Source organism: Pipra filicauda, unplaced genomic scaffold, assembly GCF_003945595.2.
Source record: "Pipra filicauda isolate LSUMZ 115617 unplaced genomic scaffold, ASM394559v2 scaffold772_size98030_pilon, whole genome shotgun sequence".
NCBI lineage: Eukaryota > Metazoa > Chordata > Aves > Passeriformes > Pipridae > Pipra > Pipra filicauda.
This window is the reverse complement of record NW_024104945.1, coordinates 42,218-54,897: the sequence shown is the minus strand read 5'-3', so window position 1 is coordinate 54,897 and position 12,680 is coordinate 42,218. Positions and strand designations below refer to the sequence as shown.

Here is a 12,680-nt window from a genome sequence, read left to right as displayed (position 1 = left end):
GTCAGTGCGCGTGCGCGCGGGGAGCGCGGTTTATTTTATAACGTCCCGGCGGACTGTGGCAGGAACGCTGAGGAGGAGGAAGAGGAGGCGGCAGCGCCGGGCCGGTGAGGCTCGGGGCGGGATGAACCGGGAGGAGGGAGAAGGTTTTTGTGGAGATGTTACCCGGGGTGTTATTAGGCAGCGGCAGGAGAGCGGGCGTTTAGGGGTATTGGGAGTATGGGTGGAGAGGACTACGACTCCCAGCCTGCATTGCACTCGGTGTGCGAGTGCACCGAGCGGCGCTGGGGAGCGGTGCATGCCGGGAGTTGTAGTCCTCGCGCCATCTATTGGGAGCTGCGAAAGCTGTCCGGCAGCATCGGCAGTTGTGGAGGGGAAAGACAGCGCTTACTTACCTGGTTTGGGGTTTATGTACCTTTTATAGGGCTTGCTTACCTCGTTTAGGCATTATTTACCTCTTATAGGGCTTCTTAACATGGCTTGCTTAAATAAGCCTGGGGCTTATTTATCTGGTGTAGGGTCAGTCACAACGCTCCCCTGGTGAGCTGTGACAGGACCTGAGTGAGGGGAAAATGGCCCGAGGGGATGAAAGATAAACTGAATATATATATATAGGGAAGAGAAGGGTGGTGGGATGTTGTGGCTGTTCCCTTCTGTGGGATTGCTCTTCCCTCTGTCTCTGTGGTAAGTAAGAAAAGAAACTATAGGTTTAAATGGCAGCAAGGACTGTTGTGATTAGAGGCTAAGGTAAGAAGGTCTGGTAATTGGATGACTGTGCTCAGCTGCATTAGGAAGATAAAATCACACAATGACTTGGGTTGGAAGGAACCTTAAAGACCATCTAGTCCCACTCCCCCCCATGGGCAGGGACACCTTCCACTACCCCAGCTTCCTCCAAGCCCCATCCAACCTGGCCTTGAACACTTCCAGGGATGGAGCAGCCACAGCTTCTCTGGCCAACCTGTGCCAGGGCCTTACCTCCCTTTCAGGAAAGAGTTTTTTCTTAATATCTCATCTAAACCTGCTCTCTTTCAGTTTAAAGCCATTCTTCCTTGTCCTGTCCCTCAAAACCCTTTCCAGCTCTCTTAGAGCCCCTTTAGGCACTGGAACAGAGGCACAGAGCCTTTTCTAGGTGAACACCCCCAGCTCTCCCAGCCTGTCTCCACAGCAGAGGTGCTCCAGCCCTCAGAGTATCTCCGTGGCATCCCCTGGACTTGCTCCAGCAGCTCCACATCCTTCTTATTTTAGGGGCCCCAGAGCTGGACACAGTGTTACAAGTAGGGTCTTTTGAGAGCAGGGAATTTTCTACTGATGGAAACCTTTAAGAACAAATTAGGCTTTTCTCACGTCAGTTCTGTTGCTTTGCCATTGCTGCTCTTTGACATACCCGTCATGCTGCCTTTTGACTTTAGAAACAGATGTGAAACAAGTAAGAGTTTGTCTAAAAGGCAGATGGGTATGCTTTTTTAGGAGTCCTGCACTCAGGTAAATATACAAGATTTAGGCTTTAGATTAGCAAATATGCCAACATTTGTGCTCGTTTAGGCTCGTAATTGCTAGATTTTAATTTTGTCTTTTCCTTCTGTTCCCGTTGGTTTACAGATAATGAAACCCCGCCACAAACCTTCCACTAAAATGGGGGAGACCCCTGGTGGGAGATCAGCAAAAAACCCTTTTAAGTCTCAACACAAACTGAGGCCTTCCAGCAAAAAAAAAGGAACAGATGGAGAAGGAAGAAAACAAGGTCAAAAAAGACAGGTATTCATTATTTTGGATCAAAGTAGAGAAGTAACCAAAGGGGGGGGGGGAGGGGGGGGGGAAGAGGTGTTTTTGCCCATTTTTAAACTGAAATTTCTAGAGAACAATTAAGTAATTAAATGTAACTCAAGGAAATGCCCAGTGTGAACAGCTCTTTTGAGTGGCCTTGACTGCTTCCTGGTTTCCAGAATTCCTAGTTGGGTGCTACTGTACCTGTCACAAGTAGAGGGAAGCATTGCCTGATCATGAGCAAAAAGGTAAACTGGCTGTGCAGTTGTGAAGAGCTGCTGAACAGCATCTGATTGAGCAGAGTGATCAGGTCAGAGTTCATTCAGCTCAGTTTATTCACCTTTGGAAGATATTCTCTGCCTGTCTCAGGACAGGATTCTCCAACAAGGTCTCTTGCCCAGCCACTGAACTGATGAACAGCATGATCTCAAGATGCTGCTGAACAGACAAACATCCTGTGCATTTATTTCATGATCTCATTCTTGGAATGGGAGGAATTGGGAAGAGTGAATTTTTTTTCCTTAGCCTGTTTGGCATGAATTACTGTTGCACAGTTCAAAAAAGGTGGTTTTTTAGTGGTCAGTGTCAAAGGCTTCTGTCAGGCACTAACACAGTGTGTTGATGGTAGTGGATGGATGATGGCACAGCAGAGGATGTTTCGAAATTGCCACATTTGCTACAAATTTTTCTCTTCAGCAGGTCACTGAGACAGTGAAAAGGACAGTTAAGGATCAGAGAAACTATTCCCCTGGAGGTAGGACCTTGTTCTTTTCTGTTAAATCTGAACTGTTACACCTTTGACTCCCATCTGACTGAAATGAGTCACAAAACCATCTGTCCAGGTTTGACAAATCATATTTTTTCCTTTTCTTCCTTTGTGTTAACAGGAGAAAATGTTTCTTCAAAAAAAGTGAAGCTTTCCAGTGCTACAATAGGATCTTGGCAGACTCTCTCAGAGAGCAGTAGACAGTTTCTGGAAACTGTAGTGGATTCAGCAGTACTGTAAGTGCCAAATATCCTGGTGGTTCTTCTTTGTTTCTACAAGGAATAAAGTAAAAATTGTAGTATTGCTTGAACTGGAAATGCTTTGGAGCTTTTCTGGGCAATATGGCTGTCTGTCTATATTTTATGCAATATAATATAACACTTTCTATCTGAAATTGGAAATTTTTACCTAGAGAAGTTCTGACTGTGTGCACTTCATTTGATGTGTTCTCTGTGCTTGCAGGCTTTGTGATGGGAATTCTGCCTTTATTTTCTTTCCAGATCTGTTTTGTACCAACAGAGGAAGGAGAAAGATGATGTTCAGAAGCACCTCAATGTACTGAAAAAAAGGTAAGAAATTATAAATTAAAAGAAAAGAGTGAGAGAAGAGATTTCTTTAACCCAGTTATTTTGTACCATGCTTTGAGGACAAGCTAAACTTTCCCTCTGACAAAAAGCTATACATCCTATATCATGTTCAGGTTTTACTAAAATGATGATTGTTTGGAAGCAGCTAAAATGCTGATTTTAGAACTTAGTTTTACTTTGAAAAGCAGAAGGGTCAGAATAGTTTATAATCAGGGAGTGTAAAGGCCAGTGGGATGGAAATCACACAAGGTCAGTGCAGTAGCAAAGGAGAGAATGGTGGGATTTCTTGTTCCTGGTTCCTTCTTTAGATAGACATCTATTCCACATGATTTTGGAAAACAGTTCAAGACAGCTTTCCTTCCTGTCTGGAGCCTTCACTGGCAGCAATTGGGCTAAACTGAGTTTAGTTTTTCCCCAGAGAAGGAATTAGTCACTTCGAGTTTTGCAAAGAACTCCAAACAAGTCATGTTTTCCTTTTTCTACACTTAAGGGTGCTGAGAGTTTTCAAGACTGTAAAAGTGCCTCCAGGGAAGCTGGACAGCCTGAAGAATATCCCAAGCCTTCAAATGGCAGAGAGACAAATGCTTGAGGCAAATGAGGAATCTTTGGCACAACTGCAGGTATGAAAGGCAAGAAAGGGAAGGAATTACCTTACCCAGCTGCTGCTGCTCAGTGTGTGTTGTAACCTTTTAGCAGAGAGAGAGCTGGCTGTGCCTATGCTCTTGTGGAGGAGTGTCCACTCCTCATCATCACCCACCTTTGCTGCACAGCAGTGTTTCTGTCTGGATGGTTCTGTACAAAAGGCTCCTCACCGTCGAAGTAAATTTTATTCTGGTTTTGTGTCTGTTTTGTTTTAGGAAGAAATAACTGAAGCTGAGCGATCAGCAGAGCGCATTGAGGAAACTGTGCAGCAACTGCAGTACAAAATCCAGCTGCTGAAGAACCAGTTAGAGGAAGATGAAAAAGAGGCCAGGAAGGTATCTCCAATAAATACTTCTGTACCCTAACCTATAGGAATGGGCTAACTTCCAGAGCTGTCCTAAACAAGCTGTTTCTCAGGGAATGTCATTTAAGGAAGGCCTCGTTTGCCTTTGGGAATGACTCTTTTCAATTTTGCCAACTTTAGTTGCAGAATTAAGAAGTTTAGTTTTCAGAAGTTGGATAATGACAGCCAGGTTATTTTCCTGCTGGGGAGCCTGATGTTTGGGTTTTTTTGGATTATTTCTTCTTTTTCCCTTCCTAGGTATTCCAGGAAAATGGCAGTGGTGCACTCCACCTTCCAGAACTCCCCAAGCACAGTTTGCAGGCACCTACTTTGCAGGTGAGTGTGGAATATATAATATATTTATATACATATAGATAACTGTTATTTATATAAATATATATATATGTAATACTTTGGTTATGAGAAGGAAGGCAACAGAATGTGCTTTTATCACATCTTCTGTCAGAGGGGGCAATTCTGAAAATTCAGAAAAATTGGAGAGATTTTCTTTTTCCTTTTTTTCTTGTTTCTTTTCATTGGGAACTATGTACTTATGTTTTAAAAAGAGAAAAAAACCCTGGAAACTCTCTCCATCCCTAAAAGTGTTCAAGGCTGGGTTGGACGGGACCTGAGCAACCTGGTCTAGTGGAAGGTGTCCCTGTCATTGGCAGGGGCCTTAGAACTGGATGATCTTTAAGGTTCCTTCTAAGCTAAATCACTCTCTGATTGAAAGGATCACTTGTCTCTTCCTAGAAAAACCTGTGGTCCTAGGGAAACTGTAATCATACCTGAAACATATCTATAACTGTTGAAGGGAAGACTTACTCTTTGTCTTTTTGAATCTTTTTTTATCTTATTTTGGCTACAGCTGGGCTGCATGAAAGGGGAATTCCTGTTGCACTTGACAAAAGCGGTTTTTATTTGTTGTCCATCATTTTTCCCTTCTTTAGGAAGAAATTTTGAAGACAAAGAATCAGAAAGGTCTTTTAAAGGATTTGAACACTATTCAGCAGTCAGCTGACTTGAAGAACTTGTTAACCCTCATTGAAAAGACCTATGAGAAGGTGGACTTGCTTTGAGAAGATGAAATGTGTGGAGTCTCCTTTGAAGGAGATAATGTCGGCCAGCACTCTGTGTTAATGTAGAGCAGCAGGATGCTCAGTATGGAAACTGTTTTCTTTCTAATGACTTTGCTGTTGTGACTGCTGAATTTCCCTTAAAACATTTTCTATGAATATTGGTATATAAATCTGTAGATACCTCTTGGGACTCCAGTGATTTATGTCAACTATCAAGGATTCTTTTGGGTTTTGACTTGTGATGACTTCTAATGTTTATATATCCTGTCTTAGGAGAAGGGAGGGAAATGGATCCTGGGTTATTTGGGCATTTTTATAGAATTAGGCAACTATTCCATTATATTTGCACTTCTGTATCTACATCTGTAGATCACTGAAGGCAGAATCTCTTACCAAGTAAGAGTTAAATCCTCTTTAAACCTGAACCACCTAGTAAAATTATGATTTTCTAATACTCAGTTGTAAATGCCCTGTTCGATTTTTCTACTTTTTTTTTTTTTCCTTTTAATAAAACGCCCTCCATGGCAGGAAACTGAATCATTTTTATCAACTGTACAGGATTTTTTTGCACTTGCATGTTCACTGCTAAAAAATAACCCCACCTGATTTATCCAGGTGCTTGGGGAAACTACTTGAGAACGTTATAGAGCTAAGCTCTGATCTCAGAGTTGGTATTTACCTTGTATTTCATTAACTGTCAAATACCTTTTGGCTTCAGAGGATGAAAATGAAGTTAAAAAATCTGTTTTCCCATGCATAATTATTTAAAAATATTTCTCAAATTTTTGATCACTTGACAAGGGGAGCATTTACTGACTTTACCCAAAAGTACTTTAACCCATGATTTTCCTGCATGCCAGCATCTTAGTTTTTGCTTTGTTTCATTAAGGGTGATTTACTTGTGAGCAAATGACTATGTGGGTTTTGAACTGCCTGAACCAATGGATACCTTTTCATTTTTTTTTTTTTTTAATACTTTCAAAAGAAAGTGTGGAAGAGGGCAGTAAGTAGGAGTCAGATACAGCTTCCACACAAGGAAAGCTGAAATAGCAGTAATTGAAGAAGGAGCTTCTGCATTACAGGGATAGATAGGTACACGTTAATTTTTTTAATTAACTATTTTAATTTTATTTTTTTCCTGAGACTAGGTGATTTGTGATAGGCTGGCTGTTCTTAGGATGTTGTTATCTTGGGGCTGTCATGCACACATAAGCAGAAAAACATAAACCAGGAACATAAATCCAGACATTTAGGAAGTGGTCTTAGCTCAACTTACTTGATGTTGGATACACTTTATTCAGTGCAGAATGGTCAGATTGTGGCTTTGATGATATTAGAAGACCCCTCTAGGAGCAGGTTCACTGTTGATCAGTCTGTGTGGAGCTGTGAACTTGTGTGATATGACCTGGGAGCATCTGAAACTTCACTTTCACAAGCCTTGGCTTCAAGCAGTAAGTTATAAGCTACAGATTTCTTAAGATATATCAGTAACATTCATCTGTATCCCATATCAACCCTTTCTTATGTTCAAGCAAAACATCTGCATGTCCTCTTGTGTAACATTTCGACATTCTTTCTGTATTGACTCTTCTGCCTTGTTTGTAGGTTATCCAGTCCAAATCCAGAGGACAGGATGGGTTAACATCATCAAACTGGACTGACAGGGACAGCTGAAAACTCAGGCAAAAGGGGAACAGGGCTGCCACCTCACAGTGGTGTTTGGGGCCACTGAGCTGGGTTGGGTTTCTCTGGTCTCAGTTTACCTCATGGTAAGAACCTTGGCACTGAGAATGAGAACCGACTAATTTCCCTCCCACTGAGAAGAAAAGAGATCATTATAAGTGTGTGCAAAGCATACCATTCACTGGTATGAATGCAAAGAGATTAAATGTCTTCATGAAAAAATTAAAAGTTCTTTCTGGAACGTATGCTCCTGAACAAGCCCTGTGTCACTTTTCTTACAGAGTCCCTCCTCCTCTGAAGGTATGGCTGGCTCTGGCTTTTATTTCCATGCTCTCCCCAAAAAAGACAGAACAAAGCTGCTAGGAACAGTATACCAATTTAGAACAACTTGGATCAATAAATTTATAGGTTTGAGATTCTGAACGAGGACTCTCATCATTCCCTGTGCAGAAGCAGCCACAAAGTGGATGTATTTTATAGTCTCCTCACTTCAAGTTATTGTTACACTTCGGAAGGGCGAGCCCCAAGATTCAAAGCAGGTAAGTGATCAAGTGGGCTATACATATCAATCTTTTTTCCAAATCAAAGTATTTCCAGGCATAAAGGTCTTAGAACTGTCCTTAAGTAAAAGTAGCTGTGTATTCAAACATGTACCAATGCTGCCTTTAGATACAGTTGCACGTACAGTGATGCAGTGACCCAGAGACAGTTTTTCCATTGAATATGATGAGAAAATGGAATATAAGCTTCAAGGAAGGTAAATACCTACATGTAATCACAGAGTTTGAGTTGGAAAAGACATTAAATCTCAACTGGTTCCAACCTCCTGCCATGGGCAGGGACACCTTCCACTAGATGAGGTTGCTGATCTGTGATCCTGAGGGGTGGCTGTTCATAACATGTTCCTTACTAAGAAGGTGGATACTTGATGACTGCAGTAATTCTTAAGGTATGTTAATATTTATAACAAAATGCAGCAAAGGGAAATGCTTTTAAGATTAAATGGTGCACATTTAAGAGGTAAAAGAAAGAATGAACATTGTGCTACCTCTGAGAAACCTTAGGATTTGAATTCTTCCCTTAGACTTTTTAAGTGAAGTTAGTCTTTTTTTTTTTTTTTTTTTTTTTTTTTTTTGGCTTCTCAGAAACTTTTTGGTTTTGGAAGTTATTTTGTTTGTTTTACACAGGTACATTCTGAAGCAAGACACTTGTGAGAGATACTGTATTTTATGAAATTAGCAATTATGCCACTCAGTTCCTTCACATTATCTCTTTTTCTGAGTGAATCTTTATATTTTCTATGTGTTCCCAGCAAGAGAGATGCTGGTACTTAACTGCTCCAGGAAGCTGCAGATGCTTGAGAAAATGTTAAGGAAGAGTTTTCCTGAGTCCCTTAAGGTAACACAGCACTGACCTGCATTTTCTGTGGTATTTCCATCAGTGATTTTGGTTGTTTGTCAGGGAATCAAAACTGTTGGGAAAGGGTTATGCTTCCTCTGGACTGACTGATAGTTGCTGTTTAGATAACTGCATCTGAGATATCATGGAATCAAGGAATGATTTGTCTTAGAAGGGATCTTAAAGCTCATCCAGTTCCAATGCCCTGGCATGGGCAGGGACACCTTCCTCTAGATCAGGTTGCTCCAAACCCCATCCCACCTGGCCTTGAACACTTCCAGGAAAGGAGCAGCCACAGCTTCTCTGGGCAACCTGTGCCAGGGCCTCCCCACCCTCACAGGGAAGAATTTCTTCCTAATCTCTAATCTAAATCTGCCCTCTTTCAGTTTGAAACCATTCCCCCTTGTCCTGTCACTCCAGACCCTTGTAAAATGTTCCTCTCCAGCTCTCTTAGAGCCCCTTTAGGTACTGGAAGGTGCTCTAAGGTCTTCCCAGAGCTTTCCCTTCTCCAGGCTTAACAACCCCAACTCTCTCAGCCTGTCTTATCCTTTGGTCCTGATTACTAACCCAAGTCCCCATTCTTAAGAAAAGAAGAACATTGGTCCACCTCCTCTCCATAGTGATTAGGGTTGGCATAATTAGATAATGGTTTATCTTCATGGTATTGTGCCTTACTGGTCTCAACCTACACACCTGAAGGGTTACATGAGATGTGTGTGTGTGTGTGTGTGTGAAGCTTTCAGCTCTGTGTCACTGGTTCAGTCTCTGGTTTACAACACATGGTAGCATGTCTCAAACTGTCTTTCTTCTATTGGCTCTTCCTCCTGCAGGTTTATGGAGCTGTGATGAACATCAGCCGAGGGAACCCCTTCAGGACAGAAGTGGTGGTGGACTCGTGGCCGGACTTCAGAGCTGTTATCACCCGGCCACAGAGGGAGGTAGATGGAGGTGGTTTTTATCTTTCTTTCCGAGAGGTGGATCCAACATGGCTGGAGCCTTCCTCCCAGCTTTCTGAGGGCTTTATGGATGGAGCCAGCTGTATCTGGGAAGTGTGTAATGTGGAGGTGGGAACGATACAGTGCCATAGGACATCCCAGTGGGTGCCAGCACAAAGCACATTATAGGGAGTGCTGCTTTTTCCTGAGACATTCTGCCTAGGAATTCTAACATAAACAAACTTAGTTATGAAATACACGCTCTAATTGATTGTAATTAGCCTGATTACACTGATTGAAGATTAACTTGCAGAGTTTACGCAGAGACACATTTTACTTGCACTCATGCCACTTGACCAAACCTCTCCAAGGATTCTTTGGTCTTTCCAACCTTTGTGCAGATAGACACACAAAAAAAGAACCTTAGTGACCTTATGGTGGGGCAGATGCTGCTACAAGGTGAAAGAAGGGTCCCTCTGCATTCCTGTAGTTCATTACAGGCTGTGCTACAGAGGGTTTCAGAGGGGGCATTGCCATAACTCCCTCTATCCACTGTGATAAAGCAATCTCTGTGCTGCACAAATTCATGGATGCTTCCCCAACTCTAGGCTCAGATAACAATCCCTCGTTCTTGTAGGCTCATATGAGGTACAACTAAATCCTTGTCGAGGTCTCTGGGACAGCCAGCAATGAAGGAGTCAGCACAGGATGTGAACAATCCCCAGCTGGAAGTTTGAGTCTTTCCAACCTGTTTTGGAGAGTAAGAGGGTGCAATAGTATTGATGAGGCCAGGCTGTGCTATTTCAGCTCTTTCAGGGGCAGGGAACATAGTTTGTTTTCCAGAAGGGGTGTGGTCTGAAGACCTTAGCAACCAAATAACATTTTTTACATCTCTGGAGTTGGCCTTTAGTGAGTTTTGATTCCAATGTGAAAAATTTGTGTGTGGGAAGGGGCAGAATTTGTAATTCTTCCATATTTTTCCCCCCAGATTGAGATGGATGACCTTGACCATTACACCAGTGCTTATGCAGTTTTCTACAAGGAACTGGAGACTTACTGGGAACTACTGGAAAACACAAATGCCATCAACTGGGGACAAATTTTTCAGATTCAAGGTGCAGTCCAATTTTACTTGGTTCAGAGTAAACAGAATGGGTAGTTTTCATGGACTATAAACTTTACCATTCTGCTCTACAGAAAGGGTGGGTTTTTTTGTACTTAAGCAAAAATCAAGATCTAGGATATGGAATTTTTTTAGCTTTCTGAATTTCATCCATATCATATTCACTGCTACCATTTCAAGTTCTGCTTTCACATAGATGAACTTATTTCCTTGTCAGGAAGGGATGCTTATTGATGTTTAATTTTGCTACTGGCCATAGGATTCTGTAGACAACATACAGACTGAGCTGAGCAGTAAATAATGTGTCATTAGAGGTTTAGTGAGAGCCAGTGTTTGAAAGCTGAACTCAGACAAGACTTAAAAAAAGAATTTTTTTAAAAAAACCCACTTTATTTGTGAAGTGCCTTAATATTTATCTTTGTATACACAGGGCTCCAGGATGGAATATGTGAAATATCCAGGACTGTGGCTTTATCCAAGCAAGTAGATGTGAAGACATCCTCTTTCCAGATGGTTATCCATCCAGACCCGGACATGCTGCCAGATGTCAAACTTCGGTATGTCTGAGCACTCCATGTCATTTACTGAAGTCATTACTGTAGTGATGTATTTCCTAAGAGTACATTTACATCCAAAATACCAGGAAGACTGTTAGGCTTTCTCTGTGACTGTCTCAAAAACCTGACTGAGGAATTACTTGGTAAGGAAGGAACTATTAAATACTTATCAAGATTTTTCTTTAATTAGTCAATCACTCTTGCATTTTTACATTTCAGGATACTCCCCATCCCCTCCTCCTCGTGTGTACATGGGATCCATAGATCTGCTCTCTATGTCCTTTGACTTTCCTGTGTCAAAGCTTCTTAGATTTGATAGGTGGATCTTGGATTCCTGCCAAATTTGTTTTTCACAGAGCAAGCTTTACACAACTCCTTGAATCTAAGTTTTCTAACATCCCTCTGCTGGTGAAATATTGGTCTGACATCAGAGCAGAAGAGTAGGGGGACCAGAGGCCTCACTATTCCTATAAAAAAATTTCTCTGCTGTGTATTTGAAACCCAGAAAGAATCTATCAGTCTCGGAGGATGAAAGACTGGAAATGAAATCCTTTCCACTCCTTTGTGCCACCTAATGTCTCCTTGCCTTCCTTAAGATATTCTCCAGACTTTCTGTAAGGAATAAAGCACTTCTGGAGTGTGCTGAGTGGATTCAGGAGCTTATAGAAAACAAACCCCCAAACTGGAAAGGTTCTGCCCTCTACAATTATTTCTAAATCTCCAGCCTAATGAACTCAGCTTGCTTTGATTCCCCTTTCTGATACAGACCTGGAAATCTATTTGGCTGGAGAAGGCAGCTTTAAATGTAGTCCAGTTGCTTGGAGAATGAGGGGCACAGCTTTGTGCCTAACAGTGTTTCTGTGCTATCCCTTAGGATGGACCCCAAATTGACCTTGGCTCAACTGGATGTCTCCCATGCCAGCCTGCTCAGCAAAACCTGGTCACGGGGAGGCAACCCAAGGTGCCAGAAGTATCTTGCTGGCCTCATTTGCTGCTTCCCCAGTGCCTGTGTCTTGGACGAACATGGGAATCCCCTCTCCTGGAGCCTGACAGACCAGTTTGCCACCATGATTCATAATTACACCCTGCCAGAGCATCGAAGGAAGGGTTACAGCAGGCTTGTGGCTACTACTCTAGCTAAGACATTGCACAGGTGTGGCTTTCCAGCTCAGGGTAATGTCCTGGAGACAAATATCCCATCAATAAAATTGCTGAAAAGCATGAATGCCCAGTTCCTTCCCTGCTCATTTTTCAGGGTGATTCATACACCTTTTCATTTTTCAGCCAAATCTCGCTTGTAGGCAAACCTCACAAACCTACATTCAGATCAGCTTTTTTGCACTGCTGGAGAACTTTGGTGGAATTTAATAACTTGGGTGAGATCAGAAATCATAGGAGAGTTTCTTGTGTAATCCTAGAATCAAAGGTACTAAATGCTCATGACTTCTGTGCTCATGGCAATTCCAAATGACTGGGCGATAGTTCTAAGTGTAATAGTTTTGCTGTAATTCAGTTGAAATTGTGCTGCTTCTGACTGAAGAATTATTTCTTCTGTATAACCATTTTCTAGAATATCCACAGCAGGATCCTTGGACATATCTAACCCCATTTGCCTGTCTTAGAATAAGTCCTCAAGCCTCTCCTTTCCCTAACGTGGCCTAAAAGAGATTAATCTGTGAAATTAAGCAGAGAAATCTGCAAGGAGCTGTCTGAACTAAAAAAAAAGCTTTATAAAGAAATCTTTTAATGTCTAATACAGCAACAAGTCTGTTTATGCTTATTTAACAAGTCTCCTTTATGCTC

At 42.0% G+C, this 12,680-nt stretch overlaps 2 protein-coding genes across 5 annotated transcripts; both read left to right on the top strand.

Annotated features, from left to right (window-relative positions):
• Nucleotides 1-9: 9 nt before the first annotated feature.
• CENPQ (centromere protein Q) lies at nucleotides 10-5,372 on the top strand. 4 transcript variants are annotated; one of them, XM_027732725.2, is made up of 9 exons: nucleotides 10-104; nucleotides 1,600-1,755; nucleotides 2,464-2,518; nucleotides 2,652-2,766; nucleotides 3,031-3,099; nucleotides 3,608-3,737; nucleotides 3,975-4,094; nucleotides 4,361-4,438; nucleotides 5,053-5,372. In XM_027732725.2, the coding sequence occupies exons 2-9, from the start codon at nucleotides 1,603-1,605 to the stop codon at nucleotides 5,179-5,181; spliced, it is 849 nt and encodes a 282-aa protein (XP_027588526.2). In that variant the 5' UTR covers nucleotides 10-104; nucleotides 1,600-1,602; the 3' UTR covers nucleotides 5,182-5,372. The 4 variants fall into 4 exon arrangements, with proteins under 4 accessions (XP_027588526.2, XP_027588524.2, XP_027588525.2 ...); XM_027732723.2 differs by having other exon boundaries at nucleotides 2,461-2,518; XM_027732724.2 differs by lacking the exon at nucleotides 10-104 and adding an exon at nucleotides 332-395 and having other exon boundaries at nucleotides 2,461-2,518.
• Nucleotides 5,373-6,146: 774 nt separating this feature from the next.
• On the top strand, nucleotides 6,147-12,297 carry GLYATL3 (glycine-N-acyltransferase like 3). Its single transcript, XM_027732721.2, has 6 exons — nucleotides 6,147-7,403; nucleotides 8,177-8,262; nucleotides 9,093-9,200; nucleotides 10,186-10,312; nucleotides 10,751-10,877; nucleotides 11,752-12,297. Exons 2-6 carry the CDS (start codon nucleotides 8,185-8,187, stop codon nucleotides 12,176-12,178), a joined length of 867 nt encoding a protein of 288 aa, XP_027588522.1. The 5' UTR covers nucleotides 6,147-7,403; nucleotides 8,177-8,184; the 3' UTR covers nucleotides 12,179-12,297.
• The last annotated feature ends 383 nt before the right edge of the window (nucleotides 12,298-12,680 follow it).